This window comes from Scyliorhinus canicula, chromosome 17 (assembly GCF_902713615.1).
Source record: "Scyliorhinus canicula chromosome 17, sScyCan1.1, whole genome shotgun sequence".
In the NCBI taxonomy this organism is placed as follows: Eukaryota; Metazoa; Chordata; class Chondrichthyes; order Carcharhiniformes; family Scyliorhinidae; genus Scyliorhinus; species Scyliorhinus canicula.
In genome coordinates, this window is record NC_052162.1 from 51,308,365 (window position 1) to 51,330,677 (window position 22,313).

The following is a 22,313-nucleotide window of genomic DNA, read 5'->3' on the forward strand; positions in this document are numbered from 1 at the left end:
TAATCTGGTGTTGTAAGACCAGACTAATTTTAGGTCACTTTTCCAGCCCTTTCCTCAGCGAGCAGAGTGGGTTCTGAAGAGGGCTGCTCAGTCAGGAAGAAATCTGCTGATATGCTTTCCTGGTCCTATTCCAAGAATGAGAAGACTGAATTGAACTCCACCGTCCATGTGCTGGTCCGAAGCTAGGGGGCGGTATTCTCTCCCCCCCCCCCCCATGCCAGGTGGGAGAATCGCCAGGGCGCCGCGCAAGTCATGCCACGCCGCCCCGACACCTGCACGCGATTCTGCCACCCCCCCGAAACCAGCGCTGCGAGAATCGCACCGGGCCGCTTGGAGAATCGCTGCAAACGGTGAGCGGTGATTCTCCGGCCCGGATGGGCCGAGCGCCCATCTGACACGACAGGTTCCCGCCGACACCGTCGACTCCTGGTCGCTGCCGGTGGGAACTCTGCGGGAACGCTGAGGGACGGCCTGTGGGAGTGGAGGAAGGCTCCTCCCACGGGGGGGGGGGGGGTGGCCTCCGATGGGGGTCTGGTCCGCGATAGGGGTTCACCAATCGGCGGGCCAGTCACTCCCCACCCCCGGGCCTACCTCCTTCTGCGGCCGGCCCCAGAACACTCGCGCCATGTTGGTGAGGGGCCGACACGCGTAAGGAGTTCCCCGCGCATGCGCAGGATGGCGCGGCCCAACTGCGCATGCGCAGGAATGAGCTGCCCCAACTACGCATGCGCGGGTTGGCGCGGTGGGGAGGCTGGAGCGGCGTGAACCGCTCCAGCGCCATGCTGGCCCCCTGTGGGGGGCAGAATAGGTTGTTCCCGGGCCCTGTTTGCGCCGTCGTGAAACGCAACGGCGTTCACGACATCGTGGGCACTTAGTCCCGGGAGCGGAGAATACCCCCCAAGAACGTCCAGATCTCATGGTCCTGTCCCTGTCACCTCTTGCTGATGGCTGCAGAGTTTGTCTGTGTGGGGCAGTGCTTGTTTCCACTCAGTAAACGCTTGGTGTGGGACATCTTTTAACGTGGGTATGCCATTGCACATCAGCAGACACAAGGTCCTTGACAGAGGTAGGTCCAGTTCCAGTGGCAAGGGAACCTTATGACTGGGAATCTCCCTACTGCTGCAGCCTTCATCCACCATCTCAGCCGTTCACACCATATGAGTATCTTCTGCCTGATCCATCGTTGGGGACTTGTTTTGTGCTTTGTCTGGTTCCTGCGCTCCAACATTACCTCCAACATTAAGCCAGGAGCTTAAGATTCCGAACAGCATTGCTCTCGGGATAATTGGAATGTTTAAGGGTCCCCGCAACGGCGAGGTGACAATCCAAGGAAAGGGTTGATTTAAGTATAGACCCTAGGATTCATTATCCGGAATGGTGGGAAAAACCGGCACATGGATGCATTTGATGAAAACTGTAAGACTTGAAACTCATAAGAGAGATTTCAACTTTATCGCATAGCGAATCAAAGACCGGAGGACCTATAAGTTGCAATATTTCTCAATTTGGTCGGGCGTAAAACTTTTATGCTGCTGAAAAACGTAGTCCATCCAGCAAAGCCGGGAGATAAGACCTACGACAAATTAATGAAAATTCTAGATGTGCATTTCTCAGCTAAACAGTTGTTAATTGCAGAAAGGTTTCAGTTCCACCACCGTAGTGAAGAAGAAGGTGAAAGCATTTTACAATTCATAGCGACTTGAAGGTTAGCAAAATACTGCCAGTTTGGTGCCACACAAGATGATACCCTTCATGATAGGCTGGTTTGTGGATTCCACAATGAAGCTGTTCAGAGGAAGCGTCTTACTTTTAGCGACTTAACTCTCAAAGCTGACGTAGAAGTTATCATATCTATGGAGCTAGCAACAAAAGAGGCTTCACAAATGGGGGCTGGAGAGAAGATCCACAAGATGGAGACCACAAGAAACAAGGCTTCAAAGGGACTACCATGTCATCAATGTACACAGGTTGGACAACCAGCAAGAGAACACTGGAATAGACAAAATGGCAGATGGGCCACACTGCCAAAGCATGCTGGACACGGCCAACTTCACCAACACTCAAAGTGTGGAAAAAAAACACATCTAAGCAGACTAGATGTGTCTATAAGTTAACTGACCAAGTTCAAGACCCCTCATGAGACTACATACCCGGACAAATTCAAAAGCTGAAACTAGGCGTTTTATTGGTGTGGGGCAATCAACAAAGTTTCGGGATATTCCCAAGACTTGATAGTAACCAAATCAAAATGGAAGTTGATATGGATGCAGCTATATCATTGACACCAGAGACAATTTATAATCTGAAGCTGAAGCATCTGCCTTCAAAACCATCAAATGTGATCCTAAGTATGTATACAGAAGAGGTTGTATCATTAAAAGGATAGATTATTTCAAAAGTAGAAGCAAATGGACAAAGAGCGAGTTGTCTCTCCAGGTTCTCGGTGAAAATTTTCCTGCTTGATTTAGTAGAGGATGGATAGGAAAAATTAAACTCAACTGGTAGCAAGAAGCTACATTACCAATGAGAAATGGGTACCTGCTGTGATCCTACCAAAAGCAGGTCCATTATCATACACAACGGAGACGATTGATGAAAGAGTTTGGCGACATCATACTGCCCAACTACTAACTTCATGAAATGATATTGTGGAAACTTCTCATTAAGGTTCAGCTATCGACTGGATAGGCTGGGGTTGTTTTCCTTGGTGCAGAGCAGGCTGAGGGGGGTGACCTGAGTAGGTGTATAAAATTATGAGGGGCATAGGTAGGGTGGATAGAAAAGAACATTTTCCCTTAGCGGAGGCGTAAACAACCAGGGGCATGAATTTAAGATATTAGGCAGGAGGTTTCGAGAGACGCGAGGAAAATCTTTTTCACCCAGAGGGTGGTGGGAATCTGGAATTTGCTGCCTGAAAGGGTGGTAGAGGCTGGAGCCTTCACAACATTTAAGAAATATTTAGAGGAGCATTTGAAATGCCATACCATCTGGCTATGGGCCAAGTGCAGGGAAATAGGTTTCGAGTAGATAGGTGCTTGCTGGCTGGCTCGGACACGATGGACTGAAGGGCCTCTTTCCGTGCTGTAAAAAGTCTGTGACTCCATGATTCTAAATCTTTCCATTGGAATATCTAACGAGTGATATTCCTGAACAGAGATCAAACACAGAGACAAATTCAGATTTTGTTCCCGAGGACTTTCAAATACCTATAGAGACGGACACTGGAGTAACTTCCCAGGAAGTACCACTTGCTGAAGGAACAGAGGACACTTCCAAGTTCTTGAGTCGCCAGGTTCCAGAATGTGGAGTGCAACCCAAAAGGAATAGACGTCGACCTGAGAAACTGGACTGGATGATCTGCTGCCTGCCGCCGACAGCAGAGCTCCTGATCCGGCAGAGAATCCAGCGTCGGGCAGAAAATGGGATTGGTGCCTGGCGCCGATCCTGTTCCAATGCTCCGGTCCCCCGTTGGCGTCGGGATTGACATTAACGGGTCGGGCACCATATTCATCGAGCCCATGTGATTTTCCAGTCCTCTGGGCGCGAGTTGGTGCAGGCCCTGACAAATCTGGCCCTGACGCGCGAGGCCTAGCAGTGGGCCAAGGAGGTAGCTCTTTGAGGGAGTTGCCTCCAAAGTCCATCAGAGGGCCACCACCCTCCCGAACAGTGCAAGCCTTGCCCACTCCACTCCCACCTGACTCCCTTACCCCCCCACTAGAGGCCCCCCAATTAGAGACCCCCACAAGAGACTCCCCAATTAGAAAGACTGCCACCAGAGATGATACAATTAGAGTGAATCCCACCAGAGACCCCCCAATTAGAAAGACCCCCATCAGAGACCCCCCAATTAGAAAGACCCCCACCAGAGACCCCCCAATTAGAAAGACCCCCACCAGAGACCCCCTAATTAGAAAGACACCCACAAGAGACCCCCCAATTAGAAAGACCCCAATCAGAGACCCCCCCAATTGGAGAGAACCCCACAGAGACCCCCCAATTAGAGAGACCTCCATCAGAGACCCCCTAATAGGACTGTTTAGCACAGGGCTAAATCGCTGGCTTTGAAAGCAGACCAAGCAGGCCAGCAGCACGGTTCGATTCCCGTAACAGCCTCCCCGAACAGGTGCCGGGTTGTGGCGACTAGGGGCTTTTCACAGTAACTTCATTTGAAGCCTACTCGTGACAATAAGCGATTTTCATTTCATAATTAGGGAAACCCCGCATTAGAGAGACCATTGCTTGGAAGCCCCCAGAAGTGAGAACAATATCTGGAAGCTAGAGAACAGTCCAGACAGGGGCAGTGAAAAAAAAATCACTGCTTTAAAACTCACCTGTGCAATACACCTGCTGGCTCAGGCAGAGGAAGCCGCACCTGTCAATTCCTGGGAAGAGAAAGCCAGTCAGCTGGATTTAAACCCCCTTCGATCTTAGATCTGCAAGCCTTTAATTCATTTCTCTGTGAAATTGCTTTCATCAGGCTGTGATTTATAGCTTCCACTCATACTCAGCTGTCTGCATTGTTTCATTCATCTCCCTTCATGCTTGAGTGGCTTTGAAACAAACAGAATGCACTTAACTGCCTTTGATGTGGTCCAGGAGTTGTCACTCATAGCTAAATGTTTATAAACATTGTCGTTAGTGGTGGTACGATGGTTGGGGGAGTGGACCATCCTCTCCTGTGATGACTCCTTTTGATCTCCTTCTTGTGATTTGCTTCCCCTGGGGATGTAGTATCCCCAGTATCTCTTTAAGGGAGTTGCCTCTAACGTCCATCAGAGGGCCACCACCCTCCCCAACAGTATCCCGTTGACTGTGAGGCCTGTGTGCAAGTCCGAGTGCTTCAGTTCAGCGTTGTTAGATTCTTTGTTTGGAGATTAGGCTGGATGGAGGAATAGGTCGCTCTCCTTCAAATGGTCTTATTCATTGATTGCCAGACTGTCCTTCTTGAGGCTGAGTCTCCCCTGGGGGACAGTATCCTGTTTCATATGAGGTTATGCTGTCTGTCCCTGGTTGCTAGAACATGTTGGATGTCTGTTTGATAATCTTGGTGTTCCTCTCTCTCTGGGGTTTCCTGTCTTTATTTGTGGGCAGCACGGTAGCATTGTGGATAGCACAATTGCTTCAAAGCTCCAGGGTCCCAGGTTCGATTCCGGCTTGGGTCACTGTCTGTGCGGAATCTGCACATCCTCCCCGTGTGTGCGTGGGTTTCCTCCGGGTGCTCCGGTTTCCTCCCACAGTCCAAAGATGTGCAGGTTAGGTGGATTGGCCATGATAAATTGCCCTTAGTGTCCAAAATTGCCCTTAGTGTTGGGTGGGGTTACTGGGTTGTGGGGATAGGGTGGAGGTGTTGACCTTGGGTAGGGTGCTCTTTCCAGGAGCCAGTGCAGACATGATGGGCCAAATGGCCTCCTTCTGCACTGTAAATTCTATGATACATCTATGAGTAGGTGAGGTGCTGATACAGGTTCTGATCTGTTATATTTGGATCTCGGGGTGTTCCCTTATCCAGTCGAGGAGGAGAATTGTATTTTTCCCTGAGATATCTTGTCGATGGGTGTCTTGACAATCCTTCTTCTCCTTGTCTGTGGGGTTTAGTTGATGAACAGTGGTTTAAGCTTTTCGATGAGGGTGGGGCCTGAGCAGTGCCTGTGATTTGGATGGAGAGGAATGAGGTCTTGTTGTATTGCGAGTCTTGGCATGGTGTAAGAATCCTTGGTTGCTTCGTGAAGAAGGGCGTACATTAGAGGGCCATGTGTTCATGGCTTTATCCTGGCATCCCATTATCCTGAGATCCCCTACTCTTTTCGGTCTCCTTTTATTCTTTCATTTTCCATATGAAGGGAGACACTGACAATGTATCAAATACAACCTGAACCAATTGTATGAATATTAGCTGGTCTTCTCTGTATATATTTGTGGAATAATGATCACTCTGTACTGCACTAGATTTTGCCGATTTGTTGTGTTTGATGGTTGCATGTAAGATATCCCCTTAGAACTAAGGTCTTCACGAATTAATTCTGTATTTTCTTTATTCTGTGGTTAAAGAATGGTTGGATGGATCCTGCAAAGGTACAGACAGGTCTCTTATCTGTTAAAAGGACATTACAAAGTGTCACTAGTACCTCTGGTACAATTGGAATTGGGGGAGGTAGGTATTTTTTTAATAAACAATTTTATTGAGGTATTTTTGGCATATAAAACAATTACATTGTATAGTACTGTACAGAAAGAAAAGCAAATAACACATAGTGCAAACCACGACTCCATTCTCACAAGGACCTGCCTAAACCACTCCCTACTGTACTCTACCCTAGCCTCCCCCCCCCCCCCCCCCCCCCCGAACTCCCCTACTGGCGATTAATTCTCCGAGAGAAGTCAATGAATGGCTGCCACCTCCGGGCGAACCCTGATAGTGAACCTCTCAAGGCAAATTTAACCTTCTCTAGACCGAGGAAGCTTGCCATGTCCGATAGCCATGCTTCAGTCTTCGGGGGCTTTGAGTCCCTCCAAGCCACCAGTATTCGTCGCTGGGCTACCAGGGATGCAAAGGCCAAGATGTCGGCCTCCTTCTCCTCCTGGACTCCCGGGTCCTCCGACACCCCAAAGATTGCCACCTCAGGACTCACTACCACCCCAGTTTTCAAAACCCAAGACATGAAGTCCGCGAATCCCTGCCAGTACCCCCTGAGTTTAGGGCACGACCAGAACATGTGCACATGATTAGCCGGCCCACCGAGGGGGGTAGGTTTTGGTGCATGCCCGAACACGGCGTGAAAATCTTATCCTACATTTTCTTTGGCTGTATGGGCGATCGCTACACGTGAGGTGTGCAGCATTTTTACCATGTTTTCATGGCATTATCCTCTTCTCCCTCATTCTACAGTTTATCAATTCACTGTTTTTTCCTGGTAGACACAGAGGCACCAAGTTTAATCCTGTCTTTTTCTGTATTCATGTACACAAAAGCATTTATGCTGTACTGTACCAGTTTTGAGGGTTGTTGTGTTAATTGTAAAAATGGAAAAACTCAAATAAAAATATCGATTAAAAAAAACTGTCTCGTGCAACACTGGCTACAATCAAATTTAGTAGACAGAGCTCAGTTTTTAGATGGAGAGAGAGAGCGAGAGGAGGAAGCTTTCCTTTGCTCAACTGCTGCTGATGTTCTGTAAACCATATGTTAAAACACACAGAAATAGAACTTGGCATTTCAAGTGTCTTCTCTTTCCAACTGTCAGTTACAAATTGTATATTCCAACTATAATTTGATTGAATCAAGTCTGGATGTTATCTTAGAATCAAAGCCATTTGTTCATGTGATTAGTCTCAGAATGGTTTGTTTCCAATTCTTGACTACTAACGGCTGCCATGAATGTCTTTGATAAGGATGGCAGAAGGTTGTTTAAAACTCCCAGAAGGGCGTCATTTTTTGAAATTAGTTTCTGAGACTGGCTATCTGTGGGATATATGGCGATGTAGATTAGATTCAACCACTTTGCTGTAGGTTGAAATCACTTTAGTCTGTTTCAAAAATTCTGCCTTAAAGTCCAATTCTTGTTTCTAGCCCGATGAATTAAAAATAAATATTTGACACAAGCATGTCTTCGTAACATATTCCAGAAGGAGGAGGAATCAGTATGGGTAAATTGGTTAAACAATTTGAACTGCCCACCCACGTGATTTCAGTGGGTTAAAATCGATCCTTTGGGAACAATCTACCTCTTCATTTCTTCTATCCAAGATTGGACCTCTGGTTCTGCTTATGCATCTTCCAATGCAATCGTGGTGCTAGGACTAGACACATAGGGCTGAGTTTTCAAACTTAATCCACCCAGGAAAAACAGGATTAGTGGATCAGCAACCCATTGGGAAATCCAGCGGGCTTTGACGAGGCTCTGAGAAATGGTATTAGTATCCTGCTTCCAGGTTCCCCAGTCAGTTAGAGGGTGGGCAGCATGACACACCGGGTCTGTAAATTTCTAATTGAAGGAACACTGGCGTGGATGAGAATGGCTGAATACACATGGATTTTGAATCTGCAGAAGAGAGTGCAGAACATGGGGATGAGGCAGAGATCTGGGGTTAGGGTGGCCCTCCAGGGACATGCACTATGATAGCCATTGCTCATGCTGCTAGTTTTGCTCTTCCTCTTATTCTCCATCAAAGGTATAAGCTGCTTCCATATCCTGGTGAAGGTGGATGCACAAATGTGCAGTTGTAGATGAATGAAGTGCTAGACAGGTAAAGTGACTGACAAGAAGTTGGCAACCACCTGTCAAGCAGTGACAGCAGCCCCTGAGAAAGAAGTGCTTTGAATAACTCTTCAGTTTCACTGATTGAAGACTTCTCGGCCTGCCAGTTACACTGAAGAAACACTTCCCATTTTGCACTTGTCTTGGTGACTCTGGTGAATTGTTAGCAGCTTGGAAAATAGGGCAGCTGAGTGTTATAGCTGGCTGTTATGGCGCGAGTCTTTGATTAAAACAGTACTTAATTGCATATTAGAATATTTAAATGCTTTACCCAAAAGCTGCCCAGGGTTTCCTATGTGCCTTTAAACTCATTGAGGTGAAACCTAGAAGTGACAGGATGATGTTGGCTTCCAACCAGATGTCATTGATAGGCATTTAACCTTTATACACATCTAAATCCAATTCTCCTTGCCTCTAAAACTTCACCATAATCCCCCTAGAGAAGCCAACCCCCCCTCCTCCATCACCACCACCACCAGTCTCTGAATAATAGGCAAAGACAAAAGATTAATGATTCCTGTTCCCAACCATTACATTCCTGCCAGAAGTGTGCAAGTGTCAATTAGATGAGGAGGGCATCAGACATGAATGGGGGTGGTACCACCCCTTACCTCACTCGATAATCATGCCCAAGCTAATGCTTGAAGGATGCCTCTTTGAGGCTCAGAACTCCTCTCACACCCAGAGAATCATATCCTAAGGCGTGTTGAGAAAAGGTTTTGAAGAAAAATTAGAAAGATATATGATCAAAAGACAAATAAAAAGAGACAACTGCTAAAACATTAATGTCAGAACAGTTGTAACAGCTGCTTGTACTGACCTGTATCAGAGTCTCTGCCTCATGAAGCAGAAGGAGTTTCTTCTCTGGCCCTTCATTGCCTACCTCCAGTACCAGGGCAAAGTGTTCTATGCACCTGAGACACAGCTTATCCTGCAGCGTAAGAATCACGTCCTACAAATGCAAAACACTGTGTAAGTCAGAATCTGCAAATTTCTAATAGAGTCCTCAGAGGCGAAACAGTCAATACTATTCAACATCAAAATACAAGTGTTAAAATGTGAGTAAGATATAGAGTAGAATGATGTTTTCTAGTTTGTCTGCTGTAACTTTAGTGGCAGAGTCATGGAAAACCTGGAGAAACTCCATTATATCCATTCCATTGACTTAACTTTCAATAATTAACTATATTCTTGTTCTAATTTTGAAGAACTGTGGAAATTATTCAAATTACCATTTTTATCCAGTGCCAGGTATGGACTCCACTCAAAATCTGTGCTGTTACTCATGTAACAAATACCTATGAATTTGAAAGAGAATGGTGCAAGTATAGCAGAAGATCCTTGTTTTGCAATAATGTGAAGACTGAAACCTTTTATACCAGTGGATGGATCAAATTTTCACTATCTTCACAGGCAGTAGTGATCAATGAATCTGTGGTCTTAAGTTTTATACTCCATATTGTATTTATTGTATTTATTTCCTAACTTGACAATGGAATATCCAAGAGAGATCTACTGGCACAGAAATAATTTATTTAAAGGGATTCCATTAAAGGTATGACAGATCTAGTGAAGCTGAAACAAAACATGTAAGCAAACCTATTTAATCTGACTTCTTATTTTCAGATACATAACCTCGGAAGCTAGAAAAAAGTTTTAAAAAGCTGTTGTTGCACATTCAGGCATTCTCTAGATACCTCCTTGGGTTCAGCAGCATCCATTGATCCCATAAATGGACCAAGCATCACTTCTATGGGAATGGACAGGCACTGCCCCTGTAGTTGTATGAAAATGGCAATATTCATGCCCTCTGCAGATTCTTCAATTTCTCCAAAGGGAACCAAGCAAGCAATTGGTGAGACAAAGTCAGATGCAAGTCAATAAACAGCTTTATTTCAGAGTAAGATGAATACACAGAGTATATTTAATTGAACTCAGTCAGGACAACTTGTCATTACATAATGATACAAAATACAGAACATGCCACATTTTTCACATTAATGGGTTGTGTTATTTGACTTAATTAATGACTTTTAACTCTACACCGGCAATTCCAAAGTAGTGGTTCTCACTGAATCTAATTGTACACCAGCACTTCCAAGGTAGTGAATTTCACTGAATCTAATTGTACACCAGCACTTCCAAGGTAGCGAATTTCACTGAATCTAATTGTACACCAGCACTTTCAAAGTAGTGAATTTCACTGACTCTAATTGTATACCAGCACTTCCAAAGTAGTGAATCTCACTAACTCTAATTTTACACCAGCACTTCCAAAGTAGTGAATCTCACTGACTATAATTGTGTACCAGCACTTCCAAAGTAATGAATCTCACTGAATCTAATTGTACAGCAGCCCTTCCAAAGTAATGAATCTCACTAACTCTAATTTTACACCAGCACTTCTAAAGTAGTGAATCTCACTAACTCTAATTTTACACCAGTACTTCCAAAGTAGTGAATCTCACTGACTATAATTGTGTACCAGCCCTTCTAAAGTAGTGAAGCCCTGCACAGCTTTCATTTTAAAAGTCTGAATGATCCTGCCTATTGCCCAGGTATTGCACTGGATGCAAAGTCCGGGCAGGTGAACCTGGAATAAGTGAAGAAGGAGCAGAGGCTGGCTGCGTGGAATGGCTGCCTTGGGGCTCCAGCACTGTGTCCAAAAATTTAAAAAAAAGAATAAAACATGAAACCATCCTCGAACCCTCACCCTTCACTTCCCATGCTCCATCCATGCCATGTATCCAACACATAATCCCTAATAACCTTCATGCTAACCAAGTCCCCCCCCCCCCCCCCCCCCCCCCCATGGCTGCTAATACTCTATGGGCGGGATTCTCCGACCGCCCGCCGGGTCGGAGAATCGCCGGGGGCCGGCGTAAATCCCGCCTCCGCCGTCTCCCGAAGTCTCCGGCACCAGAGATTCGACGGGGGCGGGAAATGCGGCGCGCTGGTCGGAGGCCCCCCCCCCCCCCCCCGGCGATTCTCCGGCCCGCGATGGGCTGAAGTCCCGCCGCTGTCATGCCTCTCCCACCGGCGTGGATCAAACCACCTACCTTACCGGCGGGACCAAGCGGTACGGGCGGGCTCCGGGGTCCTCAGCGGGGGCGCGGGGCGATCTGGCCCCGGGGGGTGCCAACCACTCTGGCGCGGGCCTAGCCCCTCAATGTTAGGGATTGGCCCCTAAAGGTGCAGAGACATCCGCACCCTTGGGGCGGCTTGACGCCGGAGTGGTTCACGCCACTCCATCACACCAGGACCCCTCCGCCCCGCCGGGTAGGGGAGAATCCCACCCTATGTCTCTCCACCTCCATGGTCCCCATACCCTCCATGCCAGCCTCTGCCCCTCTTCCCACTGTCATGACCCTTTATAGCCCCGGGCCAACTTAGTGCTAACCTATACTAACCCATGCCCCCTATCCACTATCCTTTGCCCGACACCAATCATGTCAACTCACTGAGTACTCATGATGGGCAGGACCCATGCAGAGTTGATGAAATATGTTTTCTATAATAAACTTCTATAATAATATATTGAAAACAAAAACACCTCGTTCATTAAAAAAATATTTACTACATTTATATTTCTTCAACTAAACAAAGCTTTAGTGCAACAAACATTTCAGTCTAGTGCACAGTTCCTTATAACAACAAGCATTGTAATTCATAGTCCACCTTCAAAGAGTTTACAACCACTTGGAAAGTAAAGTCACCAGAGTCCCAGATCACCACAGGTTGTTTTCCCCTTTGAGGTGGAGAGCTGACTGGTGGTGATTTAACCTGAGGATCACCACACCTCAGGCGAAGGACAAGGTTGAGAAGTCAGGGCCTGCATGAATAACGGTATGGGAACTGAACCCATGCTGTTGAGCTTGTTCTGCATCACAAACCAGCTGTCCAGCCAACTGAGCTAGACCGACTCCACTTGTAGCTGTCAATCAAACTGTGAAATAGCAGGCACCCTACTGTGATAATGGATGGTTCTGAAATCAGCCTTGCAGCACTAATCCAGTAGTACAGACCCTCAGGCTTATGTGAACAAACAGAGTGAAGGAAGCAATGTTTTTTTTTAAACACCCCAGCAATTTATTTTAATGATTTAAAGGCCATGGTCTTTAAATGCAACCTCACAGCTCCCTTTTACAAGTCTTCTTGATATTTTGACAGGTGCCTTTGACAGGTCCCCTTGACATTTTGACCGGTCCTCTTGGTACTATTGATAGGTCTTCTTGACAGGTGCCTCTTGACATCTTTGACACGTCCCTTTGACAGGTCTATTGGCAATTCCAATGAGCTTGACAGTAATGTATTTATGCACTTTTTGCATACTTTAATGCCTACTTTTAACAATTCCAAAGGGCACCTTGCTTCCACCAAAAGTTCCCTAGACCAGATCTAAAGAGGTACCTTGGGCGGAATTCTCCGCTACCGGGAAAAATCGGGAGGGCCGTCGTGAACTCGGCCGAGTTTCACGACGGCCTTGGAGGTCACTCCTCGCTCCCTATTCTCCCCTCCCCGCGGGGCTAGGAGCGGTGCTCCGTAAATCTCGGCCGTGGGGGTGTCGCGCCAAGAATGGCGTGGCCGGCATGCTTAATGACGTCAGCCGCGCATGCGCAGGTTGGCCGGCTCCAACCCGCGCATGCGCGGCTGACGTCATGACGCTGACGGCACGAACCCGCGCATGCGCGGTGGCCGTGTTACCCCTCAGCCACCCCGCAAGACGTGGCGGCTTAATCTTGCGGGGCGTCGGAGGGGAAATAGTGCGTCCGATTTGGACGCTGGCCCGACGATCGGTGGGCACCGATCGTTGGCCTGTCAACCTCCCGAGCAGTCATGGTGCTCTTTCCTTTCTAGGCCACCGACAAGCCCCAAACGGGCTTCTCACTCTCGTTTCACGACGGCAGCGACCAGGTGTGTTTGCCGCCGTTGTGAAACGGCCGCGAACGGCAGGCCGCTCGGCCCATCCGGTTCGGAGAGGGGGGGAATTGCAGGGGGCGCGAGGGGGTCGGTCGTGAATTTTGTCGGGATTCTCCCATGCCGCGTGGGGAGCGGAGAATCGCGCCCCTTATCTCTCCAAAGGAGTACCCTGACTATCCAAATGAATACGTGAAGTTTAGATCTGCTGCTACCAAGTCTAATCTGCACATTTGGGATTTTGCAATCCCAACTGAATGGAGGCATCTGATGATTTAAGTGGCCAGCTGCCTCTTTAAAATGCTCATAGGCAAAATGTACCCCCCCCCCCCCCCCCCATTCCCACTTTCTTGAAAATGGGAATTGCCATGTTTGGGCCACTTTGCCATTTTCATCATGAGGGGAAAGCACCAATGACTTCCAGCCCCATAGTCTGAGCTGCTCATCAATTTCCAATACAAGCTAATAAAATACTTATTATTTACAATCTTTGGGGAAACAACATTAAAATGTGATCTGTAGCATTTTAATTACCTATCGTCTCGAAACCTTTTAACGTGTATATGCGCTATGTTTAAAATGCAGCATTTAAAGATACCTTTTTCAAATATATCTGCAAAAAGATCCTGAAGTATGGCAGAAAACTAATTATATGAATGTTGGAGGACTTACGTGCAGATGTACCTTGCTTAAATAACATAAAGAATGAAAGTTAAGTACCTGGTAGTACAGAAGTGTCCAAGTTAGAATTTTGAATTCTCTGATTACAAATGTAAAATTTCTGAATGTGAGAATTGAAGATGGTGGAAATAGAGAGGGGAGTACCGCTGCACAGAAAATATTTATTTTAACATGTTAATTGGTGCTTACTTTGAAAGGATCTTTGGGATTAATTTCGACTTCCTGAAACAAATAGATTGGGTTTGGGTGGCAAATAAAAACTGAAATCCAATCCATCTCGAAGCTGCCCACTTCCAGTTAGAAACGGGGTGGAATGGAGATGAATTGGCAAAAAGCATTAGTTGAAAATGATGATGGATTTAAGTTTCCCCTTGTTCTTCTCAGATGCTCTTACCCTCACAGTTGTTCTGCTGTCAAAGGTGAACGATTTCATCTGACCGTTTTCCAGGTACACATTCAGCACGTTTGAGATCAACATCAGAGTTTTCTCTTTCATAGGGTCCTGAAAGGGATAGAAAGTAGTTGAATTTATTTCAATATCTTTCTGTAATATCTTTTACCCAACAAGTGAAAGTAAGTTAATTCCCATGTCATAATGGTTTGTGTTGGCATGTAATAATAATATTAATAATAATCGCTTATTGTCACAAGTAGGCTTCAATGAAGTTACTGTGAAAAGCCCCGAGTCGCCACATTCCGGCGCCTGTTCGGGGAGGCCGGTACGGGAATTGAACCCGCGCTGCTGGCCTTGTTCTGCATTACAAGCCAGCTGTTCAGCCCACTGTGCTAAACCAGCCTCAGTAAGTGCCAGAAGGTTATGGTTTTAAGCTTCACTCCAAGACAGGAGCACATAATCCAGGATGAAGTGAGTACTCAGGGGAAATTATTGGAGATATAAACATAGAAATAGGAGCAAGAGAAGGCCATTGGGCCCTTCGAGCTTGCTCTGCCATTCATTATGATCATAGCTGATTATCCAACTCAATATCCTAACCCTGCTTTCCCCCCAAATCCTTTGATCCCTTTCACCCTAATTGCTGTATCTAACTTTTTCTTGAAAACATACATGGCCTCAACTACTTCCTATGGTAACGAATTCCACAGGCTCACCATTCTCTGAGTGAAGAAATTTCTCCTCATCTCTGTCCTAAATGGTGTACCCCATATCCTCAGACTGTGGCCCCTTGTTTTGGACACACCCACCATCAGGGACATTCTTCCTGCATCTACTTTATCTAATTCTGTTCGAATTTTTAGGTTTCTATGTGTTCCCACCTCATTCTTCTGAACTTCAGTGAATACAATCCTAATCAATTCAATCTATCCGCATACGTCTGTCCCGCCATCCCAGGAATCAGTCTGGTAAACGTTTGCTGCACTCCCCCTAGAGCAAGAACATCCTTCCTCAGATAAGGAGACCAAAACATGCACACAATATTCCAGGTGCGGCCTCACCAAGGTCCTGTATAATTAGCAGCAAGACATCCCTGTTCCTGTTCTCGAATCCTCTCGCTATGAATGCCTTCTTTACCACCTACATGCTTACTTTTAGCGGCTGGTGTACAAGGACACCCTAGTCTCATTGCACATTTCCCTCTCTCAATTGAGAGCCATTCAGATGATAATCTGCCTTCTTGTTTTTGCTACCAAAGTGGATAACCTCACATTTATCCACATCTGCCATGTATTTGCCTACTCATTAACTTGTTCAAATCACATTGAAACATTTTTGAATCCACCTCACAGCTCACTCTCCCACCCAACTTGGTGTCACCTGCACATTTAAAGATATTACATTTTGTTGCCTCATCTAAATCATGAATATGTATCGTGAATAGCTGGAGTCCCAGCACCGATCCCTTCGGTAACCCACTAGTCGCTGCCTGCCAATTTGAAAAAGATCCGTTAAGTCCTACTCTTTGCTTCCTGTCTGCCAACCAGTTTTCTATCCATCTCACTGCACTATCCCTAATTCTATGTGCTTTAATTTTACATTGGTGGCATGGTAGCACAGTGGTTAGCACTGTTGCTTCACAGCGTCAGGGCCCCAGGTTCCATTCCCGGCTTGGGTCACTGTCTGTGCGGAGTCTGCACGTTCTCCCTGTGTCTGCGTGAGTTTCCTCCGGGTGCTCCGGTTTCCTCCCACAAGACCCGAAAGGTGCGCTGTTAGGTAATTTGGACAATCTGAATTCTCCCTCCGTGCATCCGAACAGGCACCGGAATGTGGTGACTGGGGGCTTTTCACAGTGATTTAATTGCAGTGTTAATGTCAGCCTACTTGTGACACTAATAAAGATTATTATTATGCTGGCACGGCCTGTGATGTCCACATCCCATGAACAAAATTTTTAAAAGTCAGACTTTGTTAGAGAATGAGGAGCAGCAGAGCTGGTTATTCCCCCTCAACGGCTATGGTGCCTGGGCCTCACTCCAAATATTTACACCAAATCATTATACTGCTTTGACCATGTTACTAATTGACACCCGTTGTTCCATAAAGTTTCAACCAGACAATGGAGCATATTGCCTGCCAGTCTTATGCCCTCATATGTTCGATCTGTCTGAGTTGTGTCCCATTCACTTGCAAGTTGGATTCCACAGTTCTAATTGCAAGTGCCCCCAGTCTGATTTTTGGAGCCTGGGGAACACTCCTGCCTTATAAAAAAAACAGGAAACTTGCCCGTTATCTCCTTGTTTGGCCAGCTGCCACCTGAGACTGAGCGCACGGAACACAGGCCACTTATCTCAGTCTTAAAATAGCTTTGGGGTCTTATTGACATTTTTCAATATTGAAATCAGCTGTGTCACCTCTTCAGGTCCCTTGGACACCTATTCACAGGATCTAGCAAGATGGCCACAGTGATGGAAGGAGGGGCAGTTCTTCCATGCCTTTACCCCTCCATTTTGCCATGCAGGTAGGCCTCAAAATTCAGCCTGTCATTCATTTCATATCCTTGAGAAATCCTAAAGCACATTCTTATCAATTATATATTTTTAAATGCATAGCCACTGTATGTAGGCAAATGCAGTAGCCAATTTGTGCAAAGCATGGTCTCATAAGTAACACTGAGATGGATTACCAGTGAATCTGCTTTTGAGAGTGCTGTTGAGACCTCAGTGGGACTCTGGGCGCGTTCCCCGCCTCTTCCTTCAACGGCATTCTTTATACCTATCTAAAATTCCATCAGTTCCTCAGGCTGACATTGCATTTAATTTACTCTTTGGTGTTCCAGTGCGCTTACCTTCTGACTCAGTGGTGTGAATGCATCAGAATATATAAAGAATCAGTTTGGGAGACAAAATCATAGTGTATGAGGGTTGAAATGTACAGTGAACTGTCCTGTACTTGAAGACTTTAATGGACGGATCCCATTTGAATCCTCAGATTTTTTCCCGATCACCCCGACAATTCATCATTTACTTTGCTGAGGATTGTTTCTGTGGCTCCCTAGTGAGTGGGAGTCAAAGAAGGAGGTGGTCAGACATGCAAGGGGTATTCAGAAATATAATGGGGTGGGGGAGTGAGGGAGGGGATAATCAGGGGAAATTAGTTAAGTCCACAAACTGGGGAGGGGATGAGGAGTGGCCAAAACCAGGGATGGTGGAGGTCTGAAGTATCCTTCTGAGGCCAGGACAATGAGAGTATTCCCTGCATCACTCAGCTTGAAGGGGAATTCCTGTACCTGATTTCAGACCAGTTAATATGGAGAGGGTGCGAATGCAGCGTGAGCTCTTCCCACTATCTTAATTTCCATTGCGCAGACCCCACCAGGTGTGCTGCATAGGAGGATTTAAAATTCACCCCTCTTTGTCCAACATGGAAGTTAAGAGGACTCACAGAAGTGTTTCCGTTGATTGTGACCTCTTCAGAAAACCGTACTTTGACTGGATTCGTCCTAAGCTGTGCTTTCTTTGCTGCACTGATAAAGGCAGATTTTGGAGACTGAAAGAGAAGCAACATCACCTAGGTTACGTTAATGTTAAAGCAGTATCCTTGTTGCAATCCAATACCTTGTTAATTGAACAGTGACAAAACAGATTTCTTGAGTCCTTGGAACAACTTGTTACACTTTTGAAAAGGAAACAATGGTGAATTGTAAGCAATCAGAGTCTCATTTGTTTGCTTCAGGTCTTTTTAGAAAAGCAACAATTACTTTTCTAAAAGTTATTTTTTTTTAACCTTCCTAATACAAATTATTAATTTGTTTATGGTGAAATTATTGTTACTATCCCCTTTGTTTGACTTTCAATTATGATGAAAGCTCTTGAGAATATAGCGATATTGCTGATTTGGGTGAGAATCTCTTCTGGAGAGAATCACAGAGCACTGACAGTAACACAAAATAACTCAGTTATTTTGCACATTCATCTTTTATGTGGAGCCTTTGCCTATAGATGAAGAAGATCAATGTGGTAATATGACTAGAGGTACTACGGTACCTGGGAGTGTGAGCTGCTATTGGTGGAGAAGGCTCGCTGCCCATTGGCCCAAGTGTTGCTTTCCCATTGGTCGAGATGAAGGTAACTCCACCCACGAGGTGGAGTATAAGAACCCGTGTCTCCCAACAGTCATCGTTCTTTCTGTACTCAAGCTGCTGGGCACACTTCTTGTAGATTAAAGCCTTCGATTCGGACTACTCCTTCGTTTCTGTGCTTATTGATCGTGCATCAATCCATACAGCTGATTAATAAAGAAACTTCACTGCTGGTCTATAAAGTCAAGGTAAACTCATGGCCAAAATAAATTGGTGTTGTAGCATTGACTCTACTGCCTCCAGAGGAAGGAGGATGCATGCTCACTTTGCAAATCTACCTCAGGATAGTTGTGCTGCTGCAGTTCATGAAGTTGACTGATACACTGTACGCTGGTGATTGGGGGAGCAGTTGGCTGCAATTTTGGTAAACATAGAACCTAGCTGGATTGCTTAATAAGTTGCAAAATTCCATAATACCTTTCGTCCTGGAAAGTCTAATGTCCATAAATGGTTGTATTTTATTTTTCTCCTTTTTATCGGTGGGTGTGAGAAGGGATGAAATATTTTAACATCATATAACTTATGTTCAATCTGAAATGCTCCATTTTATATTTTGCACACTTTGCACTACTAATCAAATATACATATCTTGAAAGATTTATCTTTGGTGCTGGACATTTTTTTTTATCAACTTAAAGTTTTAATTAGAGATTGCTGCTAAATTTCCCTGTGAATTGATTGCACAAAGTTAGAATACTGCTGCGTTGGCCAATCTTTTAAATATGCACTTTAATATCAATGTATACCTGTGCAAAAATGAGCTCCAACTATTAAGAGGTAATATTTTATGCTTGTGCTACAATGTTCATTAAGCTGATCTCTGCCAGCGGCAGTAAGTTTATGCCTTTTGTGGCCATCCAGTCTGAAAGGCCCATAAATTCTGACATTCTTAAAAGATGTTGGGGACCCATTGCTGCTATTCATCTTTTTTCCTTCATTCCAGAATCTTTAGCCAAACAAATGGAATGAGTAACTATTAATCTCAGTTCCAAAGAACAACCTAAAGCTTTCTGCAGATTTAGCAAGAAAATGCCCTTTCAATTCAGAACTCCAATGTGATTGGAATTTTAATAGACAACATTGTGATATTACGATGGGAGTCTGTGAAAAACCTAAGCGCTTCTCATCAGCTACCTGTGCTGTACGATTGCTTTGTGGAGAATTGTAACGGTTACATTTTTGACAAAAGATCAATTAAATCTTAAAAAGCTCCAGAAAAATTCAGTCTATATTGCTGTAAGGAAACAAAGAGGGTGGCATGCGGGGAGTGGGGGTGGGGGGGGGGGGGGGGGGGGGGGGGGGGCCTCTCGAATTTATTATATTACTATTGGGCGGCGAATGATGAAAAGGTGAGGATTTGGGTTGGAAGGTGGGAGTCCCAGTGGGTTAGAATGGAAGAGGGGCTGTTTAGGGAGTCGGGGTTGAGGCCGTTGGTAACAGCGCCGCTCCCGATGGCCCCGGGCAGGTACTCTGGGAGTCAAGTGGTGGTGGCAACACTGAAACTCCTTCCTAGAAAAGTCTCGCAAGTACATAAACCCTTCCCCTTGCCCCAGTCCATATTTCTCCCCTAACTCTTCCAATCTTGCAAAAATGTCCCTCCAGGAACAGGTCTTCTAATACAGGTCTTCTTTGTAGGCAGTTGAATCAGCATTTTAAGCTAGGGGTTGGGTCAGGGGAGGTGCCGATTAGAGGGAACCATAGGTTTGATCCAGGGAGGCTGGACGGGACGTTTCGGAGATGGGAGGAGAGGGGGATCAGGGTATTAGAAGATCTGTTCCTGGAGGGACATTTTTGCGAGATTGGAAGAGTCGGGGGAGAAATATGGACTGGGGCAAGGGGAAGGGTTTATGTACTTGCGAGACTTTTCTAGGAAGGAGTTTCAGAGCTTGTCGATTGTGCCGACCCCCTTATTGTTGGGAGAGGTATTGACAGCAGGGGGATGGAGAATGGGGTGGTGTCGGCGATCTACGGGAGGATTTTGGGGGGGACGGAGTGTCCACTGAGGGGATCAAAGCCAAGTGGGAGGAAGAGTTGGAGAGGCTATGGAAGACGGGTTGTGGTGTGAGGTGCTCTGGAAGGTGAGTGCCTCAACCTCATGCGCGAGGTTGGGCTTGATACAGCTGAAGGTTGTGTATAGGTCACACCTCACGAAGGCGAGGATGAGCCGACACTTTGAGGGAGTGGAGGGTGTATGTGAGCGCTGTGGGAGGAGCCCCACAAACCATGTACATATGTTTTGGTCCTGACCAAAGCTGGAGAAGTATTAGAGGGAGGTTTTCAGGTGTAGTGCATGTGAACCTGGAACCAGGGCCCCTAGAAGCCATTTTCGGGGAGTCAGACCGGCCCGAGCAATAGGCTGGAGCAGGGGCGGATCTTTTAACCTTCGCCTCGCTGATTGCCCGGAAGTGGATCCTGTTGGGATGGAGGTCAGCTTCTCCACCCTGTGCCTTGGCTTGGCGGTGGGGATCTACTGGAATTTCTGACTCGCGAGAAGGTGATGTTACAGCTGAGAGGGATGAAGAAAGGGTTTCACAATTCATGGGGACTGTTTATTATGCACTTTCGAGAATTGGTTGCCATCGACCATGAGTGGTGGTGGGGGGGGGGGGGGGGGGGGGGGGGGGGATTTGGGGTTATTGTTATCTTTGATTACACTGTTTAATTTTTTTTTAACCTGGAATGTGCGGTTGCATGTGTCATAATATCCACTCATGTATATAATGAGATGCAGACAGGCAGTGATTGACACATAGGATGACCAGTAAGCATACAACACAGTACAGCCAATCACCAGACAGGACGCTACCACTATAAAGCCAGAGGGCACTAGGTTTCCCGCTCTCTCGGGACCCAGCTACTGAGAAAGTCAGAGTCCACGAGCTAGCAAGTACAAACACCATGCGGTAGCTAGTATGTCTGGTCAGGCTACTACAAGGTCACCAGTCAGATCAGTATTGTGTCGACCCACAGCTGAATATGTATAGCAGTTCTATAGTTGAATAAAACAGTGTTGGATCTTCTACAGTGTTAGACATCTGTTTCCAACTTCCCTGCATCGAGTGCAGTCCACATCGAACCAACCTGCCTAACACATCTGCAGGTTTTGGCCTGGATAGTGAGCGGGGTGCTGATTTTGTTTTGGGGATTGTTATTACATTTGTTTTTATTTGATTTTTCTTTTGTTGTTTATTTGATGAAAATGAGGGGAATAAAAAGATTATTTAAAACAATTGCTCTAAGGAAATATCTCCTGTGTTGGCATTGCCCCTTGTTTTTTTTACTTCAGGGAAATTAGTTGTTAACCTCCCCTCTAGTTGCTGTTGCTAGCAAAATCAGAAAATGTTCCTTAAAAAACCATGCAGGTGATGTTGCCAGAGAACATGCCCAGATCGGCAGCATGCCTACTGACATTTTATGGGGCCAATTGAAGGATTATCTGCCCTATTGCCCGAAATATTACATAGCCCGTGCGATGTTTAGGTGGTTGCATGGGCAGAACAGACAGGCGGGCAATCTGTTTTTCTTTTGTCAATAACATTTTTATGAAGGATTTTTCATATTGTTCAGGACTAAGGTAAGCATGAACAGACACCGAGAACAATAAAGGGCAATTACCCACCGATGCCACGATCACCGGAGGTCCCATCCATTGCCAATCAACGCTCAGTGAGCGTAAATGGCAGTATGCTTCTGAGAGTTGAAGTGGGACGCGTTACATGCCAACTCTCAGGATGGTGACTGCTTAAAATGCTACCCTACATTGTTGTTCTGAGATCAATATGCTCAGATAAAAAATAATTTCGAAACTGTTGTTACATTTCAACCTGTGAATGGTTTGTAATGCAAGAAATAGGCTACATTTTGATGATAATGTGGTTCCCGAAGTATGACATCAGGACTGCTGCTCCTGCGGCTCTGTCCCCAT

The 22,313-nt window shown here is 45.9% G+C and overlaps 1 protein-coding gene across 5 annotated transcripts in view; it reads right to left on the minus strand.

The window, feature by feature from the left end:
* The window catches only part of frmpd3 (FERM and PDZ domain containing 3), a 648,120-nt gene that overhangs the window by 118,463 nt on the left and 507,344 nt on the right, over positions 1-22,313 (minus strand). For all 5 annotated transcript variants that reach the window (XM_038775294.1, XM_038775295.1, XM_038775293.1 and 2 more), the window contains 3 exons: positions 17,692-17,796; positions 14,248-14,355; positions 9,076-9,207 (listed from right to left, as the gene is read on the minus strand). In XM_038775294.1, coding sequence (XP_038631222.1) covers positions 9,076-9,207; positions 14,248-14,355; positions 17,692-17,796 — 345 coding nt within the window. The remainder of the gene's footprint in view (positions 1-9,075; positions 9,208-14,247; positions 14,356-17,691; positions 17,797-22,313) is intronic.